The sequence below is a fragment of the Protomyctophum bolini genome (genome assembly GCF_963924005.1).
Source record: "Protomyctophum bolini genome assembly, chromosome: 15".
In the NCBI taxonomy this organism is placed as follows: Eukaryota; Metazoa; Chordata; class Actinopteri; order Myctophiformes; family Myctophidae; genus Protomyctophum; species Protomyctophum bolini.
In genome coordinates, this window is record NC_137876.1 from 36,083,003 (window position 1) to 36,108,814 (window position 25,812).

General features: G+C 42.3%; 2 protein-coding genes across 5 annotated transcripts; both read right to left on the reverse strand.

Annotated features, from left to right (window-relative positions):
- Nucleotides 1-765: 765 nt before the first annotated feature.
- Nucleotides 766-8,907, reverse strand: LOC308329459 (transforming growth factor-beta receptor-associated protein 1). Its single transcript, XM_080783770.1, has 11 exons — nt 8,067-8,907; nt 6,669-6,863; nt 5,998-6,152; nt 4,931-5,013; nt 4,396-4,743; nt 4,141-4,198; nt 3,852-3,995; nt 3,505-3,645; nt 3,233-3,383; nt 2,411-2,832; nt 766-2,322 (listed from the first exon to the last, which is right to left on the reverse strand). The coding sequence occupies exons 1-11, from the start codon at nt 8,758-8,760 to the stop codon at nt 2,179-2,181; spliced, it is 2,535 nt and encodes an 844-aa protein (XP_080639896.1). The 5' UTR covers nt 8,761-8,907; the 3' UTR covers nt 766-2,178.
- A 3,096-nt stretch (nt 8,908-12,003) lies between these two features.
- fhl5 (four and a half LIM domains 5) lies at nt 12,004-21,094 on the reverse strand. Of its 4 annotated transcripts, none has more exons than XM_080783170.1 (7): nt 21,064-21,094; nt 18,563-18,709; nt 17,210-17,395; nt 15,184-15,358; nt 13,768-13,937; nt 13,330-13,516; nt 12,004-12,973 (listed from the first exon to the last, which is right to left on the reverse strand). In XM_080783170.1, exons 3-7 carry the CDS (start codon nt 17,369-17,371, stop codon nt 12,822-12,824), a joined length of 846 nt encoding a protein of 281 aa, XP_080639296.1. In that variant the 5' UTR covers nt 17,372-17,395; nt 18,563-18,709; nt 21,064-21,094; the 3' UTR covers nt 12,004-12,821. The 4 variants fall into 4 exon arrangements, with proteins under 4 accessions (XP_080639296.1, XP_080639295.1, XP_080639297.1 ...); XM_080783169.1 differs by having other exon boundaries at nt 18,563-18,738; nt 21,064-21,088; XM_080783171.1 differs by lacking the exons at nt 18,563-18,709; nt 21,064-21,094 and adding an exon at nt 17,605-17,671 and having other exon boundaries at nt 13,359-13,516; nt 17,210-17,425.
- Nucleotides 21,095-25,812: the final 4,718 nt, after the last annotated feature.

Below are 25,812 nucleotides of genomic sequence, written 5' to 3' on the forward strand. Positions count from 1 at the left end.
CTACCCACTCACAGAACACCAGATTGCAAGAGCATGACATTCTCATAATGTGCAGAACCTGATGGCTTTTTCTGCTGCAGATTTCTACTTCATAGGCAGTACATGTCTATACAAAATTAGGAAAACTGATACATAGCGAATGTCTGAGTCTATGTTTATCCTGTGCATATTGCCATTAACCTGGCTCAGTGACAAATTCAATTTAGGATTTCCTAAAATTTAAATTACGTAAATATCTTGAGATGGTAGTTACTGTACATTACAGTAGCTGCTTCCACATTTGACCATGAGAAACCATCGGCACGTGTTTTGTTTCTATTTGAGTTTCTGTTTGCGGCTGGTCAACATCAAAGATGAGAAGAAAACATTTTTGGGGGCTGTTAAGGCCACAAGTGTTCAAAACAACATTAGCCTGCCATGGGGACATCTGCTAGGGGAGGGCAGTGTGGATGTGATTCTACCCAATGCCGGGTCCACCCAGTGGTCAAGGGTCATCAGGCACGGCCCAGCATTTAGCCACTCACAGAGCTCCAAGCCATCACAAGTCAGCACACACAGTAAAATCCTCAGTGTTAATAGACAGGTTTTTGGTGTGATGGCAGACCCTGAGGGAACTCATTCAAAGTAGAAAGTATAAAATGATACAGAAGAAAGGTGAGAGCAGTGTACTGTATTTTTCTCTCTGTCACAGACATTGTTTCCAAGTATAACCATATGAAGAGCTCACTTTCAGAATAATTGTACAAAGTCATTGATTAGTCACGTTACAAGGTTACAAGCTACACAGTAGTCTTTATTGTGCTGTTTTACCTGAATATCTTCTATAAACAATTTGATATTCTCACAATGCTTTGTATAGCAGTTATATGTTCAAGTCTTAAAATAAATCTTCTGACCAGGCTCATGCATACAAGTAAGGTCAGGTGAGCAACAGGTTGGCTATAATTCACTGCATGTCTAGAGCACAATAATTCACTCACTCCAGGCCAAAAACACTTGCACTCATAGACAGGCAGTGCAGCCTGATACACAACTCAGTCTACTGTTCCAGTTCCCAAGGCGTCTCCTTAACTCTTCCAAAAAAGTATCAGCATAAAGAATTGCGTGCAGTTATGGTTAGCCTTAATGACTGAATTGAAACAGAAATAGACAAATACATCTTGTGTCTGGTGTCCCTACATCTGACCTAATTACATGTGTTTAAGTTTATTTACAACAGCATTTCCATACAGTACTTCTGAATCGACTGGGGTGGTGTGTTATTATTTGCTGTACACTTCTGTGAGGTTCCATAATGATAAGGAAAAATGTGGGTGACATGTCAGAGGAAATTCATATACACATACAGACATGTTATTTTGTGTGATTTAGAAGACAAAAAATCAATTTATAAGAGAAATGAACTAAACCATGGTGGTGCATATGAAACTCTTGTAATAATTTGCACTTCATCAACATATTTACTCTTCATTTAAGCCTGTAATTGTGATTTCTTTTAAGTCGTAGATTTATATTAATACATCAAGCGGCGGCTGAATACAAGTCGCTCACGTGTACTAGGTTGTTGACACTGATGTTCTATTTTCATCCCCATGCGTACAAATATACATAGTCGGTGGAAACCATGATGGTAGGGGTGCATATACAGCGAGGGAGGATGGTCAAATTCCCTCTGGTCCGCAGGTTGACCAGTGGTGGTTTCCATATAAAAACCCACGGCTCATCGTTGCCCCCGAGTGTCCCCCACACATGTTCACTTTATAGCCACTGCTGTCTCTATACAGTGCTCAAGGAAATGGCTCAGACATGCCGCCCTGAAAAAAGTGCATCGCTTGCTTTTCTGTTTTTCGAAACCAGTTATTTACACAATATATTTTCTTTTTCCAATTAAGGAACGTGTCTAGTCCACAGCCTGTGAATTGAGTCTTTGTACTGCATGTGCATGGATGATGTGCTTTAATGTGGTATAATTATTGGTTAAGTAGCACTTATCTGGCCAAATATAGACATGACTCACAATGTTCAATGACGTTGACACACACACACACACACACACACACACACACACACACACACACACACACACACACACACACACACGCACACACACACACACACACACACACACACACACACACACACACACACACACACAATCAGTCGTTGGTCCTTCAGTCTCTATGACTTTGTGCAGCCACTGCAATTTTTGTGGATCAGCTCTCCCTTCAGGCTACAGACAAACTGTGGCTCCATGATGTGCTTCTGACACACCGTACACACATGACCCTTGTCCACTCTCACCATCGTTTTGGAGGCCTGAGTCTGAAGGGGAGATGGGAAGTGACAACGTGTTCAGAAACAGGGAACAACAATACAGCAGGAGAAGTGGGGGGAAATAATAAAAACGTACCCAAATGGCTTTGTATCTGAGAAGCTCGGCTTGGGCCAAACCCCTCTGCACTCCTCCCATCCTTCTCTTGTGGAAGGTCTCCCTGAGGGACCCCAGAAGGAACTGTGAGACCAGCTGGACTGACCAGGAGTCAGGCAGGAACTGGATGACCGTCTCTGGGGCAAAGACCTGAGAGTTGTTGTTCAGCAGATCTACAGCAGCAGAGGCCATGTCCACGGCACTCAGGTAAATGTTGAGCAGGGTGAGCAGCAGGGTCTGTCTGCATTCTGTACTCTGGCCCTGGGCAATCCTGTGGCAGTAGACCTCTGCAGCCTGGGGGTCTCTCTCCTGATCAACTAGGATCTGGAGAGCCAGTGAATGTTCACCTGCCTTACCCAGAAGGATGGCTTTCTCCATGTGAAGAGCTGTTGGTTCTATTTGCTCTGTGATGAGAGACGATATGAAGGGCTCAATTACCAAAATGCTGTGTTCCCATCTTCCATACTCATTCATTCAAGAACAAGGGAAACAGAGCCTCCAGGTGGAGGTGGCAAAGAGGTGCAGTTGTATGTGACAGCAAGAGGAGCAATAGTGGAAGAGTGGAGCTTAAATAAGCGCCAAATTGGTCAGCTGCCTGACATGTCATAGTTACATACATACACATAACCCACATAGTGGTGCGTGCAGGTAAGTCACTCGACTATAAACTAGCTTGCAAGCTACTCATCATTGTATTATTCAACCTGTAAAACTTACACATAATCCAGGCTGTAAAGTTTGACCTTCCAAAGGGAGAATCTCTTTCATAATTCAGGTACAACGTTTGGTACTATGTTCACAAACCATATATAGTAGAAACATCATAGAATAATGAGTTCCATAGCAGCTGCTGTAGTTTCTCTCTGGTTGCCCCAGAATCTGAATCTTCCTTATGGATGACTTGAGATATCTGGGTGACATATGCCAGGGCCAAAATGTTGTGATGTCTTTCCTCCTTGGGGCAGATCAGGGTATACAGTAATTTGTACGTTAGTCAGTGTACTGTATTGTTGATAAGTCCATTTTGACAATAGATTGATATGAGCCCATAGTGAATGGAGCTGTACGTTACTAACCTCACTGTTCAAGTCGTGAATCAAGAACTCCAGATACAGCATCATTGCCAGTGGGTAGGCCTCCAGGAACGTGAGGATGTCTTCTCTCTCAAATGTGTCTTGATCATCTGGATGACGCCTGGTGAAAATCTGAGCTCCTAGCTTTTTTTGTTAAAGGAAAATCAGGTAATGTTTAACAATACATAACTGACTGACAAATTAAACTGTCATTTGTGTTTAGCTTTTCCACATCTGATTGATAAAGTGTTGGTAGATTACATTTCATTCAGTTCTTAGATTGTCCATCAAGTTATATTGTGAAACTCTGCCCCCTGCAGTCAAACTCAGGAAAAAATCAACTGAACCACCTCTTGGTTTCTCTGCAGTGCCCATTCTGCAAACATCCACACCACATCTCTGTCTTTGATTTGACTGAGAGTATACACTATGTGCTCATATACATGTGCACATGTGTTGTCATCATAGTGGCCATCTGCAATCTTTGCCCAAGTCTGTAGGAATATAGCAGAGATATATTAACTACACAACACAACACAACATACAGTATTTTACGTTTTAATACTACAATATACAGTACATTTGTTATGTTCTTAGAGTCAAAGAACGCTAGAAAAATAATCTTGACTGGGAGGTTACCTTGATTGCATTGGCTTGCTGCCTGTGGCTCTGATAGAGTAAGCCTAGAACAAAAAATCTGGAAATGAGAAAATAGTTCCATCAAAAGTCACACAAATGACTGGAATCATATACACAACTTTTGCTGGATAAATCTTATTTAGCCTATGATTACATTAAAAGGAACCTCTTCATTGAAAGAAAACCTCTCTGTCCCTCGAGAAGCGCATTTAAAGCTCAGTATTACAAATAAGCAATTTGTGACTTTATTCTGACCTCTTATGCTGTTCTAGAACAGGAACGCAGTAGTCCAGCCTACAAGCATTGGGCAATGCCACAAATTCCCCCAGGTTCTCATTGTCTCCGTGCTCTGTGTATAGCCACACGAGGGCGCAATCCACCTCCTCTCTGCACAGTAGGCCCTGCTCTGTCCCTCTAACCGCCTCGAGAAAATCACAGAGGAAACCCAGGTAATGATGAAATGTGGTACCGTCCTCTTGTCTTAGCATGTGGAGGTCCCTGGCTTTGCTCCATCGGACCAGCTGGGACTGAAATGCTTCACAAAGACTTGACTCCATGCCTGGGTAGAGGCTAATGATTTCTCTGGGGTCCAGCTCACCTTTACTGCTCAAAATGCAATTAGTTTGTTTTCATCTGTGTTAATACTTGGCATTGATATAGTATTCAAGATGGTTATTTGTATGAACTGTCATTCCGTAAAAGAAAATGACTAAACCACAGTGTGTTTGGGGACTTGAATGTGAAACAGATATTACAGAATGACATGCATGCACAAGGATTGTACTCTTACATGAATAGATCCCTGGCTTCTGAGAAAGCCTCCTGGTAAAACTGAGCAAATCCAGCCATGCAAGTGATCATCTTATGTAGCTCCTGCCAAGTGAAAACATTTTCTCTGAATGGACACATTTAGAAAAAGTATATTATATATATATTTTTTTAAAGCATGAATATTTGAACCCAAATTGAGAGGACACAAGCGTTTGTGGCTGAGTTTAAATCTCAAGGGCAATACTTCTGATCCTGGCAATCCAAATGCTACATCAAAAAAGCTTTTACTGCGCAGACAAATCATAATGAATGAATAATGAGTCATGAGTATTTTAATTCAAGTGTCCTCAGCTCAGCCTCTGACCCGTAACCTTTACCACCTCACAGATTGCTGCAAATCTCAAACACCATCTGTTGTTCTCAGATGTACTCGCCATATCAGAGAATAATACACCTACCAAACTCAGCATATACGAAATACCGGCATATACCGTATTCCACCTGCTCATCATACAGTATATAATTGTATCCTACAGAGATGGAATGTCAATATGATATTATGTAGGCTACGTTGCAAAGCAATGTAAGACAGTTTTAGTCAAATGTGCATATTATCAACACATCAGAGCTTACGGTCACACTAAAGCGCACACGTCTGAGATGGTGTAACTATAGCAGCATCTGATGGTGCATAGTGTGTGTGTGTGTGTGTGTGTGTGTGTGTGTGTGTGTGTGTGTGTGTGTGTGTGTGTGTGTGTGTGTGTGTGTGTGTGTGTGTGTGTGTGTGTGCGTGCGTGCGTGTCCCTATTTTCTGTTGAGGCAGGCAAGGGAAATGGGAGATTAATGCTTCATCTAGTTTCCCCATAGAATTTTATTTTAACAACCCCTGGGAGGAAGTACATTAAAATGAATGTTTGTACTTTGTTTGAGACCTAGTTTTCACATTTACTCCCTGCTGTGCATCTTTTCATTTATTTATATGAGGTATATGTACTACGTAGTAAATTGATACACTACGTTTTCACTTTTCAGACAGCATTATGCAATGATTCAATGAAAGACCCCAGCAGATGCACTGCATTCTACCTTGTATGAGTCTGGTAGAAGATGGTTTTGAACTCCATCCAGCAACACCAAGGCCTCCTCCACCCTCTCATGTTTTACCAGAACCTGTATCTGCTCCTCTAAGGGCACTAGAGACAGGTTGAATATGGCCCTGTCTGTGAACACCAACACACCATCTGAGACAGAAAGGGAGATAAGATATTTTGGACATAAACAAAACCTGCTTAATTAAGGAAACAAACAAAATGCATTAATACATACACATTTGGCAGTTGGTTGGTTTTGCAGTCTGCCATGATTATGTAATATACTGTATAAGATTCCAAACTCCTTGACAAAGTCCTTGATAAGTCCAGTAGTGTGTACTGTAGGTGCAAAATGGCGATACTTAACTGAAAAAGCATCCGTGTTAATTTAGATTTTTGTGTAGGCTACTCAAAATTAGCAGATATACTGTACAAGCTCACAGAGCTTGTACATCTGCTATTTCTTTTAATTGAAAGATCTTGAAAGTCTTGCTACTGATTTAGCACCTGCACCAGGCCTTAATGGGTTATACAAAGAATTGTTATTTTTGGCAAGCAACATTGTCACAGATAAGAATATATTAGGCAGTCAGAATCAGAGTAGAAGGGAAGCTGAACACAGTGCCCTTCCACCAGTCCTAGCAGGTGGCAGCAGTGCCAGTGTACCTGACGTAGTGCGTAGGCCCGTGGCCCCATTCACACACACAGTCTGTTTGAGCTGCTGATCCAACACGCTGTAGACAGACAGAGCTTGGGGCTGCAGGGCCAGGATGTAAGGAAAACACACTCCCGCTGCCAGTACCTCCTCGGGCCACGGGAGGGGAGGGCGCTGGCATATCCCCGTCTCCATCACAAACATCCCTGAGGGAAGAGGACAGAGGAATGATATATCTACAAAACTAATACCCCCTAGCCAGATGGATATACAGTATGTGATGTTATGAGGCGTAATTCACAATACATCAAAAATGAGACAAGAGTTAGCTCTTGTCCATGGCTCTAATGCCTTCATTAGATTAGAGCTATGTTACTCTTCTCTTCCTGTGCTCGCATGAAATGCAACCAGTCCTCTGTAGCGAAAATATATAGAATGTTTTATCTACTCACCAATACAAAGGCGGCTTGTGATCCCCCCACCACATGTATAAAATGCACTTTTTGGACAGATTTATTTTCTTTTATTTATTTATTTTGGAGTTTGGAAGTGCTCGTTGTATATCACTCAATGGCCCATGCGTGCCACCTGTTTTTGAACCACCTGAATTTGCACATAATGCAGGAGGCAGCAGGAGGTTGCTTTACTGATAACGAGCGCTTCCAAACTATATAATAAATCACCTGCAAGGTATTTCTTGACAGGAAGTAGCTCATAACATGTCTACAGTGGATTTCTATGAAACAAACACTTTTCACACAAAGAAAGAGGATATTTCAAGCTTTTCGTACAGCTGCAATGTTGGTGAGTTTGACGTTGTTTAATACAATTAGATAAGACTTTTCTGTTTGGATGAATGAGCTGTCAATGGGAAGTTGCACCTAGTTAGCACCTTGCTGGCAAGATGGCAGCCATGTGCATAAGGTCAATGAGATTTTCTCTTGGCAATATCGGTAGAGGGCGCAGTGGAACTAAAAGTATTTTTCTTCTGGTGAAAAAAAAAAACCCTTTCTGGCCAAAAAGTGCATTTTATATGTGTGGTGGGGTAAAGTAGCCGGCTCTCTAATAACACAAGCTGCCTTTGTATTGGTGAGTAGGTAAAACATAGTCCCATAGCCTTAATGCAACGGCAGCAAAGGGCATAGGGTTATGGACCAGAGCTAGGACAGGGTAATGATGCATGGCCTCAAGTAGTAGTTCACAAATATTTTCACGTCAAGGACCCCCAAATGTATGTATTTGGCCACGGACCTCGATTTGAAAAGATTTTCTGCCAGGGACCCCTATAAGTGAAGATTTGTCAACCTTTGTCAAACTTTTTTAAAGTAGCAGAGAAATTAAATAGGGCTTAAGTGTTTACAGCCCTACAGCACAGCAGCATGTGCTGTAAACATTCTGACAGCTCTTACCTAAGGATCCAGGCCCATTCAGCAGGAATTCTCCCTTCTCCGCCACGACAACGATGACATTCTGCCTATTATGATTGTGGGGGAAGAGCTCCGTGCTGCTCTCAGTCTCATAATCATGGAGCAGGTACCTGTCGTTTGTTGCAAGGCACAGACTAGTGCCGTCCACAGCCAGGGCCACCGGGTCCTGGAGGAGCTGAATCTCCTTCATCACATCCCACCTGTCCACCCCCACCACGTGAATCCTGGCCACTTTTCTCCTGCTGGACGTGGTCACCATCTCCACGCACACCGAGCGGTGGGCCGAGGGCGATGACCTGCACACCTCAAATAATGACACGTGTTGGATCTTCTTCAGGTTGGAAACAGGCTCTAGGGAGAACATGTTGAGGGCGCTGACCGACCGGTCCCACAGAACCAGCAGGTGGTTCAAAACTGGTACCGTTCTCAACCTGGTCACTGGAACGCTGCTCGAGCCTAGTTTTCTCCCCCTGCCTTCCCTGGTTCTGTTCTGGCTGAGGTCCAGGTCTCCATTTGTGCTGATGGGAAGGATCAGATGTTGCACCGTTGAGTCTTTCGTTCCTATGTAGAGATTCCGCTCACAGCACTCAAGGCACTGGATGCTGCATTTGTCCTTTTCTTTTGGGGCTGTTTGCTTTTCATAGACACACACTTGCGTGAAAGGCCTCAAAGTCATTGTGGCCGAGATGATTCTCTGTTTTAATTCCGGAAAGCAAAAGCAGAACCCAGTGGTTTTCAATATAGAGGTTTTCAAATGATTTAGCAGAAATCAGGAAGTGAGCAGCAGGAATACAGACCATCAATTATGTCATTGCATGGGTAGAATCTTAGTAATAGCAAGGAAGCACAAAAAGAGATTCACAACGTAATAAAATGTCTTTGTATTGAGTTCAAATGAAACCCATACCTCCCTGAAGATCCCTCTGAATGTTTGTGATCTCAGCTACATTGTAAAGTGAGAGGCTGCATGACCTCCTCATGTGACTCTACCCTGACAGGAAGTCTGTGTCAGCAGTTTACACCACACAGCCCTGTCTGCAAGGACAGTTACACAATCCCTCCATCCCTTTGACCAATAACATTCTTTCACAAGGATCAAAACAATGCTTATGGTCAACATAGATAGGTGCCCACAGAGTTCACAGTGACTTGTAGTTCTGGCCTTGGCCTGGGCCAAAAATGATCCTGTGGTCAATGGATGATGTTAAAGTTGAGAGTATTATGGGAATGATCCAAGAGCCCAAGTAAACATATTATGTTTACAATGTGAGCAATTTGTCAATCATAAAGTGTGGTCAGCTATGTTGTGTTATTCATAATTTTACAATTAAAACCATTAAACCTTTCAATTTTTTACTGATGACTTGGTGTGGTGACCTGACCTCAATACGTGGCCGTGAAAAGCAGAACAGAGATGATTTATTTATTTGTATAATTAAGTGCTTATAGGAATGGAACAGTATTGTCCAAAAACAAGTCAATCCCAGAATGGTACCTGTAACTTTGCTTTCTCTCCTGCAAGTACTCTTCTGCATACTGTACTAATATACCTGCTGAGACATTCAAATAATCTGAAATGTATAGGCTTTTTCTCTGGGTGGCATCATTGCAACAAAATGTTATGTTAATCTTACACTAGACACATTGAACACAGTGGGGAGCCGAAACAGTCTGCCTACAGTAGGGAACTATTCATAATCTAAGTATACTGGTATGCAGACAATAGTATTTATATATATTATGCAGGGTCAACCAGTAGCAAAATCTCTCCAACAGTCCCATACAGCAAAACTAAGAAAAACAGCCCAGAGTCTAATTAGCTATAAATTAGCTCTTCCATACATTCCCTCTTATGAATAACCTAAACTATCACATACTGCACTGTAGGTACAGGTTGTACAAGTACAACACAAATAAATGGGCATCCATACATAAAACCCCAATAATATAGGGTTGTTTTATATTATAAAATCAGATTGTTATTGCCAGTGAACATGACCAAAACACCCCTCCTCCTAGTCCTATACAGCACAGTTGTCACCCTCCAATCTAGCCTGGTTAATAAACCAGACCGAATCAGCCGTTGGCAAAAAAAAATTGCCAACGAATGACTAGCAATCAATTTCCTTCTCCTAAAAATAAATAACATATTTAAAACCATTGCAGTTCTTGTGAGGTTACTTACAAATGTAGTCATGGAGATGTAGCCTACACAATCGTGATGTTAAGATAATTCAATACAGTCTTGAACTGAGACTTCAAAGAGCCAGCTTGACTCTGATCCACACGGTATCCGGAGAACTCGCCAGTTTACCAACTCGCCGCGATTTAGTTTTACTTCACCTTAATTTAAATTGAATTGAATTGAGAGAGAGAGGATAGTTCTTTAGAGTTAACACTAGAGAAAGTAGGAATGCTAAAAGTTTAAACACCAAAGTACCGAAACAATGTAATTCATTAGTAAACACGACACTGGAGCTTTCACGACTCATCTCACTATAACTAGCCCCGTCACAAAATGTGGAACGCCCTACCAACAGTCATTAAGACATGTGAATCCCTTGACTCCTTCAAAACCACTCTCAAAGGGCACCTATACGGACGGCTGCAATTCGAAACAGGCCCCCGTAAAATCTGAACATTGCATGGATGCACCTGGGACGTATCCTCAGTGATGTATCCCAAGGTCATCAGGGTTTCGGGTCTCTCGAACATCATACCCCTCACTCAGGCGACCCAGCCGGGGTGATCAAGTCCCGACTTACGTCCCAGTAGCTACCCTCAATCAGTCCCACTAGGGCAAAACCAGGGCCACACAATCCATTGGAACTACTCCAGAACAACTATGCCAGGGCTGGGAGGTACGCTTCTGGCGCATGGAAGGACTAGGCTCTATGGGTTGACACCTGTCCGGGCCCCTCCTACATCTCACCAGGTCCGCTCCTGCTCACACCAGGCCCAGGACCTGTGTGTTGCACCGGAGTCCCAGCACCATGAGACACTTCATTCAGGAGTGGTGGGCAATGGTTCCGCAGATGTAGATGACCTGAGTAGTGGAAAAGGTCATCTCTCAATACAGATTCAGAGCTCCGCAGCTGTATAGCCCCTAGCCTACAAGCCATAGCGATACTAATATCACTGTGTGGATCTTCGGCTGTGAAGTCCTCCCACAATTGAGAGGAGCCAGACTTAATCTGCCTGGGGCAATATGCATTGCAAAGGCAGACGAAGGCTGGCTATGCAAGGCTATTATGAGTATCTGTCTGCAATTCCTGTTACGTGTAGTTTGTTGTTAGTACGAATGTAAAGAAAGACACACCACCAGAAGAGGTGGGCTGAAGGAGAGTGAACGGGCCGACATCCGGTTTCTACACACGGACGCGGGTGTTTTTCTTTTCTTTTTTCCATTTGATGGGTTCCAAGATTATGGAACAGATGACAACATCCGTCATTGGGAACACTTTAAATTGCCCTTTGGAATAGGACTCAGTAAAGAAAGACGGGGAGATGCAAGGACTGGAGGATTTTAAATTGGCATGAATCACATGCATATCTCACATGGGCACATTATATTTTTCTTAATTGTTTGTTGACAAATTGAAGGAATCTTTTAGAATAAAATGAAATGAAATTGCTTTTGAGACATATAGCCATCAGGAACACAAACATAACAATAGTAATACTTGTCATTTAAGTAACATGTCAACTACATCTAGGTAATACGTTTAACATGATTTACACAAGGTATTAGATTATCATGGATGAGCAAAGAGCATTTACATGCAGAACTATGATGTGTGTTCAAACAATGGGAACCAATGCAAACCCCATGCTGTGGCATACAGTACGTGAGTACGTAGTGGCAAATAAGAATGACTGAATTTTAGACACAAACCATATGTAAAGCAATCATTGGTTGTCAACATAGACATGTCCTCTATACTACTTGTATATGAGCAAAGAAACATGGAAGTCTCTTTCATTATGAACATTTATTGAGAATGCCACATTACATTCCTTTAAATTCTTTAAGGTATTTAGAACACGTAAAACAGCACATGGTGTTTCCATGGTTGTCATACACCAGGGGTGCCCAAAAGGTAGATCGCGATCTACCAGTAGATCACAAAGGCTGTGCAGGTACTGTAGTAGATCACAGGACATGTCCCTAAAGAATATTTAATTTAAATATTTTTTTTGGAATCTGCCACTTGAGTTAAAGGTGACTTGATTGATTGACAATGCAATATTTTGTTTTCAACAGTGTTGCTGTGCACAAATTAAATACAGAAACCCCCTAACTATTAGATTTCTCCCCCTCTATTTCCAGTGCATTTGTCCTATATGTATTGCCAGAGCCCCTATTTTAAAGCCCCCTCAGGTACATAATTTAAACTATTTTCACCAATGGTGGGTAGATCTTGTTGAACTGATCATTTTTAAAAGTAGCTCTCACGTCATAAAGGTGTGGGCACGCTTGTCATACACTGTCAAATTCCAAGGGTCAAAAGTGTGCATGGGCCATTTTTATATTCTCTTGACAGTAAAATTGACACTCTGAATTTTACATTGTACCGGGATATGCAGTGACATTTATTATAATATGCATAATTCACCAGCTTGGTTGTTGGCTTTGCTAATGCAACAGCCAGAGGAAATATTCTGTGACCCTTAGTAAGCATTATAATTACATCATGTTCTGATTCCATGAGGGAGAGAGACCCCACGGAAGGAGGATCACTTCTCTCTGCCACAGTCGGTGCACAGGAGGTCGTCTCGCTGGGTGAGGAAGCCGCGTCCCACAAGAGAGACAGAGCAGTGCACGCAGATAAAGCACTCACTATGCCACTGCCGCTCCTCGAAAGAAATATACTTGGCCCCCGCCAGACCTGTTACACATTAAAACAGAGACAGATAGAATCAGATATGTATGAAAAAATGCAACACACACACACATGCATGCATAACGTACAAATGTCTGCTTGCACGTGCACGCATGTGTGCAACATGGGCACATAGCCACACACACACAGACAGCAGACACCCACATACACACAGATGCACAGCCATCTGTTTGTACAGTATATGCTTGCGCACAAGTCACAAGCAAGTTAATTTAGGATCTTCACCTTGTGTAGTTGGTAGCCCCTCCCCCCATCTGTAAATAGAGGCTCTAAATCTAAGCTGTGGAGTTCCGTGAGAGGTGTCAAAATGAATGAAAGCATTAGCACAGTCTGTGACTCACTGGTGATGGGCTTGGTGCAACCCACGCACTTCTTGGCGTAGAGGTTGCTGAAACAGTCCAGGCAGTAAGGATAGTTCTCTCTAGAGGTGAAGCGCAGTCCTGACAGCTGCTTCTTGCAACCAATGCAGAGAAAACAGTCACGGTGCCAGGGCTTGTCTTGGTAGGTCACCCCACCTGTTGTTATGGCCTGAGGGAGATACAAAAGAAAGGCGAAGAGCAAGCAACTCTTTAGTGTAGAAATGGATTCATTAACACAGAGGACTTTACTGTGTACACACGTAATTGCACGTATACACTGTACACATACACACACGCAGAGGCTTTAGCCACCCCCTTAGTATTCAGACACAGTACTGTAAGCAACATAAAAAATGCCGGACAGCGTGGGAGATTTATAGCAGCAGTCAAAATAAATACAACAATGGGCCATAAACTTACTTTCTTACAGGCACAGCACTGGTAGGCAAACTGCTTCTCGAAACAGGGCACACAAAAGAAGCTGGTGTCTTTGGGGATGAAGGACTTTGTTCCTATTGGCTGCTGGCAGCGGTGGCACAGGAAGCAGGTCTCATGCCAGCTGTTCCCCTTGTATTCCATTTTGCGGGAACCTGGCACAGGGGAGAAAGGAGCAGCTTAGTCAGCATATGGTACCTCAGTGGCAGTAACACATTCTGACCATAAATAGACCACCTCTATACCTGTAGGGTTAGGCAGGACAATGTAATCCAAATAATCTAGTATGGGACGAAGATGAGGTAATCGTTGCAATGAACTAAAAGGTCTGACGTAATTTTGCTTCAAATTATCGGAAAGAGAATTTTTATATTTCATAAAACATATTAATATTATCATTAATATATCCATTATTAACGTTGAATTTGGAGTTGCTTTGGAATTTGGAATCTTTTGTCATTCATCTAATATTATAATTGATCAAAATAAACAAGAAATGTATGCTCCTCTCAGTGCAGATCACAGTCAGACGGAGGACGGACAAAACATAGGGCTCCATTTTCGTCCAAGCTTTCCAACTACAGTTTCTGGGGATTTAGTAGTGGGGAAGGGGTGTTCACCCACTAAAGTTGGTATTTTGGTTACCTGTCCAAATCCCTAAAACACCTCTGTTACCCGTTACATTATGCATAGGTGTGGTTTGGGCGTTACAATAATTAAACCAATCACTGGCATAATAGATAGCGGGTGACCCTGGACCAAAATACCATTTAGGTACAGAGCTCCTACACTAGTAATCTTCGGGCAGCGGCTGACTTGCGGCGGCGACAAATGGAGCTCATAATATCTGCCTTTTAAAAATGTTTTTTTTGGGGCTTTCACCTTTATTTTATATTTTTTATAGAGGGACAGACAGTATAGGCTGACAGGAAATGGGGGAGAGAGATGGGGGAGTGACATGCAGTAAGGGCCGTCGGGATCGGGAGTCGAGCCTGCGGCATGCTGCCAGACTCGGGCTACCGGCCAAGGTGCCTGGACCGCTGAGCCACGGCCCAGGCCTAATATCTGCCATTTCTTTTTTTTAAAGACTTTATTTTTATTTTTATTGATGCAGCAATGAATAAACATATATACATGTACATTTCTTTCTGTTTGCCTCTGCCTTCGATTTAGTTATTTTTACTTTTCTCTTTTCGTCTGCACTGTAAATGTGTATATTACATTTGACTTATTTTGTTTCATGCATCCTAATGTGATTTACTGATTTTATAATTGTATTATTGTGTTTCCTTTGCTTGATGTTATGTGTAAAGCACATTGAATTGCCTTGTTGTTGAAATGTGCTATACACAGACAATTGCCTTGCCTTGACTTTACTCTGAGAGGTAAAGTGTGCCATACCTGGCATAACAGTTTTCTTGCAGGTGTTACACTTGGAGGAGTGCTCTTGGGAGTAGCACTCTGTGCACATCAGGAGCTCATCCTTGCTAGCAAAGGCCTTCTCCACCAGAGAGCGGCTGCATTTGACACACTTAAAGCATTGCTCGTGCCAATGGCGATCCTTATAAGACAGGTCCTACAAAGTTCAAAAACAGTATTTACTGTACTTACCACTGCACATATTTTATATATACAATATATACAGTACACACACGCACTAGCGCACACACACACACACACACACACACACACACACACACACACACACACACATTCCATCCCCTCATCTCTGTCCGTAATTGCTTTCATGTCTCTCCACTATATATCTGAAATTATGAATATATAAACATCCCATAATAATAATAATAACTAGAACTGCACTCTGTCGAGTGCCTACTTGCTTGTTGCAAACAAGTAGGCCATAAATGGCCTATTAGTGCGCAAGCAGAGCGCGCAAGTACTGTCGACCGCTACTAACTGTCAAATCTCAGCTTCTCTGTGAAAGAAGAACATGAATTACCTTCATGTTCTTCTGTTAAAGAACTGTTGAAGAACATGAAGGAACATGAAGGTACCGGTAATTCTATTTAAGCATTTCAAACAACAATCAATTCCGTAATGTTGTAATTAATACGGATGAGTGACGGCTTTCGATGGTGACGTATATGTCGATCAGTGTCGGGTGGATTAAAGGAAATGCCTCTATGTATATTTCAGTCAGGACAACTCAAGAATGGATGGAATATATATTTATTGAATATAAGATGAGCAATACATTTATTATGGTTTGGCGATGTATTGGATCTGCTTTTTAGGTACTCAGATCAAGCGCATCAGTCCCGACCATAGGGACTCTGAATCCCCCGTACCTAAACAGTAGATCCAAAACGACAGGTGGTAGCTGGGGTGGAGGTGGGTGAGCAGCAGGTTTGTATACAGCGGCACGCTGATACAGCAGCAGCAAGCAAGCAAGAAGGCAGAGGAATGCAAACCTCCGGTTAAAGTAGCCGGTATGAAGATGGAGTGAGTGTGTGATTGGCTGAGTGAATCATGTGAATGAGAGCGTGATGCTGAGGCGGCCCAATTAACGGCCGGCAGCAACTGCACTGAGGTTCCCTGACTGAACTTGCTCTGCGCATGTCTATGACAGGCACAAATGCTCATGTAATTTGTAAATTGATTAGCGGTATACTTTGGTTACTTTGCGTATGCCCCGTTTGATGCGTATGTATCGTAGCAGCATATGACGTCAGGGTATAACTGGTACAACTAGCTCTCAATGATGACGTAATAAAGATGTGGATTAAAGGACCCAATGCCAGGGTGTAATTGGTTTTCGATGGTGACGTAATGACGATATGTTTTAGTGTCGGGAGGATTAAAGGTAATACCCCTATGTATACATGTAATCTGACACCACTGCCATATCAAGCACAAGTAGTCATTACGTCATACTCTGGTGCGGCGCATACACATCAAACTGCGACATACGAAAACGAAAACTATTACTTGTGCGCTCTGCTTGCGCAAGTAAATAGAAAAGTCGCAATTTCGAAAAATTGTGGTTGCCGCAGTCGCTTATAGGCCCCTCCCTAATTTGAAAATGTCTATAACGCTTGAATAGTCTTCTGCCCCTGCAAGGGAATTCATGTCTTTATAAACGATTGTAAAACATAGATTGGTTACGTAACCAACAACAGCCAATTAGCTACTACAAACGTTATGCAAAGCTCGGCCAATCACAGCGGAAGTTAGGTAGGTTACTAAAGTATGACAATAACTATAGTCTGTTGTAGATACTGTGTTGGTGTGTCCTTGGGTTGACCATAATAATCATGTGGTTAACATCGTTTATATGCGCAACCTTTTCCTTCAAGTAGGCCTACTTTAAGAAGCTCAGCACTTAAATTGTTCCTTTCCTATAGCTACTTCCTTCATCTCTGACGTAGAAGCCTTTATTTTCAGGTCAGTGTTGGCTCGCACTTACCTTGCAGTTGCAGCCAATTGGTAGAGAGCAGTCCTCGCAGCAATTAGCAAACAGGTTCTCATAGCACTTAGTGCAGTACTGCGTGTCCTCTTTCATTATGTACTTCTTCCCCAGCAAGGAGTCTTTGCAGTAATGGCAGTCGAAACGCTCACTCATGGACATGGTCACTCGATTCTCTTCCTATAGCTGCAGGTCAAAGAGTGAAAGAGTAGAGAACTGAATATAGGGGGGAAAAGGAGAAATCAAAATTCCAGTAACAGATGCTCCTTCATACAATCAGAGCCAGAGCAATATCTTCCTGTTGTCATCGAAAAAGCAATTTTTCATTCCTGTCCAAAAGCACTGGCAAATGGTGAAGATCGAGTGACCTTCTGTTGAAGTAACTAAGTCTCTACCTCAGTTGATGTGTGGCAGAGGACAGGACTGAGCTTGGGTCTGCACAGAGCAATGCTAGCAGTGGAGTGGGCATGGAAAGGGGTGAGGCAGGATTAAGGGGATACATTGGGGGGCTCATCTATAAATACTGGCCCTCTTATTAGCGATAATCTCCGGGGAGACTGTACATGCTCCACTGTATCATTCTCCACCTTTTAAGGGAGTTGATGGTGTACATGCCACCAAGCACCAAGTGCCAATTTAGTTATAACACTTTAGTCAGAGAAATGTGGGGAAGCGAGGATGTTATGCAAAGGGAAATGCATGCAGCAAACATTGACAAAGAAACATTTTTAATATATGGAGTTGATTGTTGATTGTTAGCTGATGCCATGACGACACAGAGGTTAGAAAACACACTCCATATAGGGGTATAGTTGCATTGGGAACCCCTGATATGGTTATGATATGGTTATGACTGAGTCATGCATGACGTCAGAGGTTCACCCGTGACATGAGTGTGATGTCCATCGACCCGCCCGATGCCCATCCGTCGGCTGGCCCACTGGCCGGTACTCTAAGCCAATTTTAGGATATAATTCAATATTTTTAGATTAATATCCTTTAATAATTTTTTTGATTGTTGATTCCTCTATGATGAACAAAATATATAAAGGAATTCAAACATTGCTAAAATGAGAAATCTGTGTTTAAACACCACAGCTGACTTCCTGAAGTTCCTGTTATATTCTTAAATCAAGTAAATTAGTTTGGCATCAGTTTCACATCATCTGAAGAATACTACACTCATAAAACTGCTGAACACAGTAACGTTGTTACTTACAGGCTAATTTTCAGATTTTGCCTCAAAACCACAGTGCAGTAGATTATACTATCTATTTGTATGGCATGTCGACGTCATGCCTGAACACATTTATGGGCCTGGCCTATGCCTGCTCCACACAGTAGCTGACTTACTGTACGGTGGGGAGTTGCCAACAGCCAAGTAGATGCCAGGTACTGAATATTGCCTGGCACTGTGATGACAGTAGCTTTAGATGTTTGGCAGCTTTGACTCTGTGAAGATTCAAGGCTTCAGTAAAGCCATGGAAGAGTGGCCATCACCTAGATTGAAGATTGAATAGAAGAAAACACTGACAGTGGATATAATAGGTTACTACACTTGTGATCAACAGACTAGAAATGGCTGCTTGATTGTACTGGGGAATTTTGTTTGAAAATCATATCCATTGTGATTCACTGTGTTTAATTGGCCCTGTCTCTGACATGGGAAAATATCTCACCACAGTGTCCTGGATATTACATAAGAACTAGTTGATATGGAACTGTTTGGCTGTATCAAGTAAACAAATGGCATTAAGTGAAATGGAAGAAGAATACATAATGTCAGACAGCATGTACTCAAACACCATGCATACCAACCGCCACTTTGCCACCTCATTAAAATCCTTGTGCTTGATTATCTCTGACTGACAGACAAGTAATTACGTTTGAATCTCTGACCATGTGGTCATATCATTTTTCAGGAGGATCAGGATGCAGAGGTCTATAAAAATAGGCTTAGAAGACGATCGGCCCAGCACAGAGGTCTAATCCTTCATACACCCACACAGGAAGGTCGAGTATATGCCCGAGAGAGTAATGCAACTCTGATTAGTTGAACACACTTCCTCAACACATCTTCTCTCTTTAGTCCAGACACATAGCTGGGATACAATTCCCTTACACAATTCAGTCTTGTAATGGCAATGCAGTTATTCCATAATGGGTCTCCACCTCGGAATAGGCACACCATGCAAATTTGTTGAACTGGTTGCCAGACAACTGGGTTTGTTTTCCAATGTGCTGTGTTGAGTGATGTCGACAAACCTCTATGGGCCAGGGGGAGATAGACCCAAGTTATTGTTGACCTGCATTCAGCTGTCATTTGGACATGCTGTATCCCCGCATTTGGCTTACAGTTGAAAATGACCAGGTGGTGGATTTAGGGGTCAGGAAATAGTTCAGGGAATGGGAAATGGCTTCTTTTAAAATGACATTGTCCTAGGCCTAGCTAAATTCTTTGTAATTAGGAGGATACATTGGATTACAGTTTTCAACCTCTGGATTACGATGGCAGTGTATCAGTTGCCGTCTGAGTCCACATCAGCAGATGCAAATTAAAAAAGACAGACCTTGAATAAACCCTCACTTCAGTTATAGCTGTTTGAGCCACTCACATGTGTCCTGTCTTTGTTGCATGAGTTGGTAGGCTACTGTATGTCGGTCCTGTGGCACCACGTCACTGTGGGTCTGACCTATTTTCATCAGCAAAAAACAAAAACCACTAATGGCTCCAACAAAACCACCATTTTCTCAGTCGGTCAACTTCATGAAATAGTCCTGAATGAAATTATTTTATTTTTGTGTAGGGTAATAAAGGGATTTTTCTTGAATGAATTTGCTCAACTATACAATAAATGCCCTCTCCAATTCACTGTACAATCTCTGGCAGATCACAGGACCAGAGGCTGTCTTTGTCTCTTAGATTATTAACTTTTTAGATAGATGCCAGACTGTTCCAGCTCTGCAGAGCAAAAAGCTTGCTGATCTTGCATATTCCTTTGCCCCGTTTAATCCTCTGAAGTCAACCAGGGGGAAGCTGCCAACAGATTTCGTATGCTCGCTGTCTAGCCCAAATAGAAAGGCCTTTATCTGACCTGGACTCCGATGTCCTCTTATTTCTAACGCATTTCATCTTTAGAGTGAGGTGTCAGTGTGGCTGTCCCCTTCCCCCTTCACTTAATCAAATGATCTCAGAGAAGAACGGATGCATTTTCTGTGACTCCTTTGAGGTGGTGACTGGTAGACTAGAGGGATCAACGCTATACAGGCATTTCTCTCTGAAGGACAAAAGCCAATGCCGAACTGGAGTTGACATTTAGTCAGCATGGTGATGACAGTATAAGTGGGACCCATTAGGTTCAGACGAGGGGGGAGCTCTGGTAGTTAATGAGGAGGAGTCACACAGACCTGTTCCTGAGCCAGGCTCAAAACTCTTCTCTGACATGGAGAGCCTGCTCTCAGCAAAGCATTCAGACAGAACAAGATAGCCACACTGGGGGATGCCAGGGGACAAGGAGGTACAATCACAAATTCTATGATCTAGCAAAACCTTACACCCCTTCAGGGAGGCACTGTAAGTGCCAGGGTAATGCCCACCCCACCACCAATCTCGCCAATTGAGTCATGGTGGGAGTGGTTGACAAGACCTGTCAGAAATCAGATACAGTATAGAAGATGTGTGGTGCTAAGGAGACGAGAATGTTGTATACTATTCAGAATGTAGAAGCTAGTAAAGAGCTTTCATCAATCCGTGACAATCCAACTGATTTCTTTCAGTATTTGGGACAGTAAATAGACAAAAGTACTCATTTGCCATATTCTAAATTGTTAGAAATGACCAAACGTAAACTTACCTATTAGAAGAATGCAGAATCTTTGTTGAGCCTCAGGCAACTGCAAAACGCAAAGATGAACTTGAGTGCCTTGACCAACCTCCTCTTTTCCTGTAGCTTTGAGCATCAGCTGTGATGACAGCAGAAATATTTCCCCAGGAATACTAACTTCACTCCCCCAGTGCTTTGTGCTTTTTTGGCTAACACTAACACTGCAGCACAAATACACAACTCCACAAGTTTCCTATGAAAATATTCCACGTTCTAATTCTGGCAAAAGCAATGACCTCGATTAAGCTCCATGCAGTAGCATTAATAGCAGGAATTTGATCTGGATGATGGCTCACACTACTGAATTGGATTCCAGGAGGATTGAGGAGAGTAGCATTTACAGTAAATAGGGTATTTTTCTTGAGTTAACTATTTTTTCTTCCTTATATTTTTCATCCCACGATTTTGTAACCCATTTTTCCACCCCTGTGTCAATCATCTAATGTGATCCTGGGCTCTACACACCCTCCGCCAACCTGGGGAGAGCAACGGACTTAACTCATGCTTCCTTCATGCTTGAGTGTCCAAGTTGCTCCTTTACACCTGACAGGGGGGAGTTTCCCTGGTTGGACGTAGTGCGTGGAAGGAACACGTTATTCCAACCAGTTCCTTTCCCCTCCATCAGGCGCCCCGGCTGGCCAGGTGAGGCAGTTTAGAGACCAGGATTACTGCATGTTTTTGTGAAGGTACCTACCCTAGGGGACACGGGGAGAACATGCAAACTCCACACAGAAAGGCCCTTTTGCCAACCCCTATGGGCACTGATGACGCGGAGGAGGAAACACACCGCCAGCACCCACAGCGCCCCGAGCGGGAATCGAACCCAGGACCTTCTAGCTGTGAGGCGACAGCACTACCAACTGTGCCACCGTGCCCCTCAGTTAACTATTTTTTTATAGCATTACATCACTGCTGAGACATACTGTATAGTTTTGCCTGAGAATTATGTCTTAACATTTACAAGGACATCTAACTATACAACTCTAGAGTGAATGAGGAATTCAAGGCGGCCAGAGAGAATTAAGAATTCATAAATTTGTTTTATTATGTAACTAGGTCAATATGAAACTAATGCTAATGAAGGCAGTGAACTCTCACGTGACACTTTCTTGAGAGCTCCTAGTTAGAGGGACAAATCCTGCCATGAATTTTGAACCTGAACTTTCATGTTAATCCCCATGCTGACATCAGTGGATTATTTCAGTGTTTATGTTTCATTTATTTCAAGTAAGGATTTGGCCATCTCGTTTGCAGTAGAGGAAATTTGAGCTTTGTCAACGCTGTGTTGGATGAGATGTCTCCAAATACCAGCATGCTAGCAAGGATACGGGGTAACTAACAACAGCCAGAGAATTGAGTTGTAAACATCATGAAATGCTCTCCAGGCTCCCATCCATCACGTATCATAGCGTTTAGGCCCTATTTATACCTCTGCTGCATTACCACATTGCATGGCACTGTGTAATACAGCAGGCAGCAACTGTGGAAATGATAGCTGCTCTAAATGCAAGATTGTTATAATAGGCAACATACGTTACATTTGACACGATCCACACCCTGGGTCTTATCTGATGGTCCAAACATTTCATGTACACCACGTGTTACCTAAACATTAAATTCATTAAAAACTATTACATTTGAAAAATAATCTGGCCAATACTTTTCTTGCATGTCTGTCTCTGTCTGCCCTTGGTTTCCTGTCTCTCTACAATTTCCTATCTGAAATAAAGGATAACAAAATCCTTGACTACACAGAGTTATGCCAGGGACACATTTTGTGGGACACTCAGACAAACACACGCCGGTGCGGAGATTCTGTGAATTATAGTATAATAATAGAAGATTAAAGTGTCTCCAACTCAGTTTGCCTCAACACATGGTCATTTCTGTTAGCCTCTCCATTACACCAAGGATATATACAGAGCCCCAATAGCATTAATCTATACCAAACAAAACCTGAAAACTAGACTACCAATATCTCTCACCCAAAACTAATACAACAATATCAATACTCAACATTCCGGAGTATGTTGAATAAAACAATTGGGAGAAAGGAAAGGAAAACAAAAGAGGAGAAAGAATCCTCAGCACTGCTGCTGTGTCTGTTTGTGTGTCTCTCTCTTGATATTTAATTGGTGACAGGTTAGACCAATAATGTGTGTGTGTGAGAGAGAGAGAGAGAGAGAGAGAGAGAGCACAAGTCAGTTCAGTGCAAGAATCAAGAGAATCAAGAGGGGTTTATTTGTCAGTCATTCATTCAATGTTCATAAGCAGAGCCAGGAATGCTGGTAGGACATATTCTGCAATGACAACAGTTACAAATATTCTTATTTCAAATCTGAAATAATATGACATCCAAAAAGACAATTGATCTCTGTTGGGAGCAATCAATCTCATTAATGATTCCATGCAGACAAATGATGAAAGATGAAACAAAGTTGTGAAAATTATGTTCTGAATAATAGCCCTGGAACATGACTGTCATGAATAATTATGACCTCATGTGAACCATGGCTTGTTCTGAATCAGACCATATCAGAAACCAGTGGTGGAAAAAGTAGGCTACTCAATTGTTATACTTTTTATATTTTTATTATATTTTTCACTCCGTCCGTCCGTGTGTCCGTCCGTCCGTCCGTCCGCGTCTGTCTGTGAACAGCTAATCTCCGGTAACGTTAACCGGTCGATGCCAAATTTTGCACACACTCCCTGGATGCCAACAATGAACCTCTGCCCCAAAATTTCCAGAACGGCTTGTTATATCGCTTTCAAAGTTGTGTGTTGTGTGTGTGTGTGTGTGTGTGTGTGTGTGTGTGTGTGTGTGTGTGTGTGTGTGTGTGTGTGCGCGCGCGCGTGCGTGCGTGCGTGCGTGCGTGTGTGCGTGTGTGTGTGTGTGTGTGTGTGTGTGTGTGTGTGTGCGCATGCACGTGTGTGCAGGCATGCATGCACTCTGTCTGTCTGAGACTGGGGACGAGCATGTAAATCAGAATTGTAAGCTACTGTTTCTGTTATGTGATGTCTGCCATCAGTCCATCACATACCCATGGAGATCCCTTATGTACACATAGAGAGACAGGTAAACAGAGGGACATCGACAGCAGAAATCTAGACAGAATTTCCTGTTCTTAGCTGGCAGAAGTGACACCAGGAGTGGTCTTCTGCTGCTCTAGCCTACATTCCAATTTGATCCCCTATTCAGTCTTTTCTCATGGAAGGGGAACAGTGTTTCCATATAGCTGTCGGTTACCAATTTATGGTTGGTTTGTTTGTTTTGTTTGTTTGTTTGTTTGTTTTTTTTACCTACAAATAACAAATTCAATATCCCCCATTATCCTATTTGCCATTGATTCCAAAGGCACCATGGATGCTAAACTGTAACACCACTGCCAAAAGGCATTATGGTCCATATAAAAAGGTAGAAATAATTTTACATCACATATTCAACAAGGAGTGACTTCTTCAACAGCTAATTTGTCCATATCTTTATTTTCTTTGACAGTATCAGACATCTACACAACATTTGGCAAAATACAATGATTTGGCAAAAAACTTGCACTGATTGATTCACAAATCTTTCAAGTCAACTGACAGAAAATTGGCATTGTTCGAGAAATGCTCATGTTCAGCAATACATGAAGAATTTAATCCATTCTGGTCCTGTTTTGGACATTGGCATTGTCTCACAGGTCCTACAGTATCCAAAGACGGTAAGACCTCTGATTCACTCTCTATTACTGTAACACACTCACAGTGGGGAACATCATCTTGCTTGACTTTGTGCAAAAAAGATGACATTGGGTAAAGAGGATTAGAGTGTGCACCGTCAACACAAAAGCAAATATGTTGTTTGCGCTAAGTCACCAACCACGTTTAACAACAAACCTTTGTTTTTTCATACATGAGTTTAGACTGTACAATGTGAAACCATAGCACAGTTTCATAGTTATACTCTGGGACGGCCTAAGATGCCATTTTCTGACTCACAATAGCTCCATCTGAGAAAATCCACCAGCACAGTGAGTCACACATTTCCACATGAATAAAAGTGCTACTGAATATCGTTGCTGCATTTCAGTCAAGATTCTGCAATTAGGTCATGAAAACAGGATTACCGCCTAATACAAAAAACTGTCTGTATTCTTCTGTGCTGTAAAATTGCCTCACTTGAGGAAAATGTCCATCTCACAACAATGAAACTGTTGTCTCCAGCACTGGCCATCCATTTTAAAATGTATCTTCTCTGTTCCTTTCATTCATAGCTATTTTGAAGCACCAACATCACTCAACATAGGTACAGTGAAACCATGTACAATGCCCAATACCTCCATGTTAGAAAGAGATTTTAACATTAAAATATATACAACACACTTGTTTTCCATCAATGGAGAACCTGTGGGTGTTTCCCCAATGAAAGGTTATAGTTCCCCATATCTGCTGCATACAGAGGAATGACCTATGTTAGTGGGCTAGTTTGTTTTTTAACAATCAATCAATCAATCAGTCAGTCAGTCAATCAATCAATCAATTAGCATCAATGGTCCCATTGACTGTAAAGAAATGTCAACATGTAAATAACCTGAAACATGAGTAGTTTGACCGCAAAGCCACTCTGACTCATCTTGCATAAAATGTTTTGCACAGTTCTTGCTGTAAGACTCAACCTTTGTGTGAAGTGTATAGTTGAGCTGAGTAGATTCACGGTTCCAGTGGATAGCCTGT

Coding starts and splice junctions, on each gene's coding strand:
- LOC308329459 (XM_080783770.1), bottom strand. CDS start 8,760: ATGACTTTGAGGCCTTTCACGCAAGTGTGTGTCTATGAAAAGCAAACA. Junction 6,864..8,066: donor GAATGGGCCTGGATCCTTAG/GTAAGAGCTGTC, acceptor CTCTTCCCTCAG/GGATGTTTGTGATGGAGACG. Junction 3,384..3,504: donor TTCACGACTTGAACAGTGAG/GTTAGTAACGTA, acceptor ATCTGCCCCAAG/GAGGAAAGACATCACAACAT.
- fhl5 (XM_080783170.1), bottom strand. CDS start 17,371: ATGTCCATGAGTGAGCGTTTCGACTGCCATTACTGCAAAGACTCCTTG. Junction 15,359..17,209: donor CAATTGGCTGCAACTGCAAG/GTAAGTGCGAGC, acceptor TGAACTTTGTAG/GACCTGTCTTATAAGGATCG. Junction 12,974..13,329: donor TTGCACCAAGCCCATCACCA/GTGAGTCACAGA, acceptor AATGTGTAACAG/GTCTGGCGGGGGCCAAGTAT.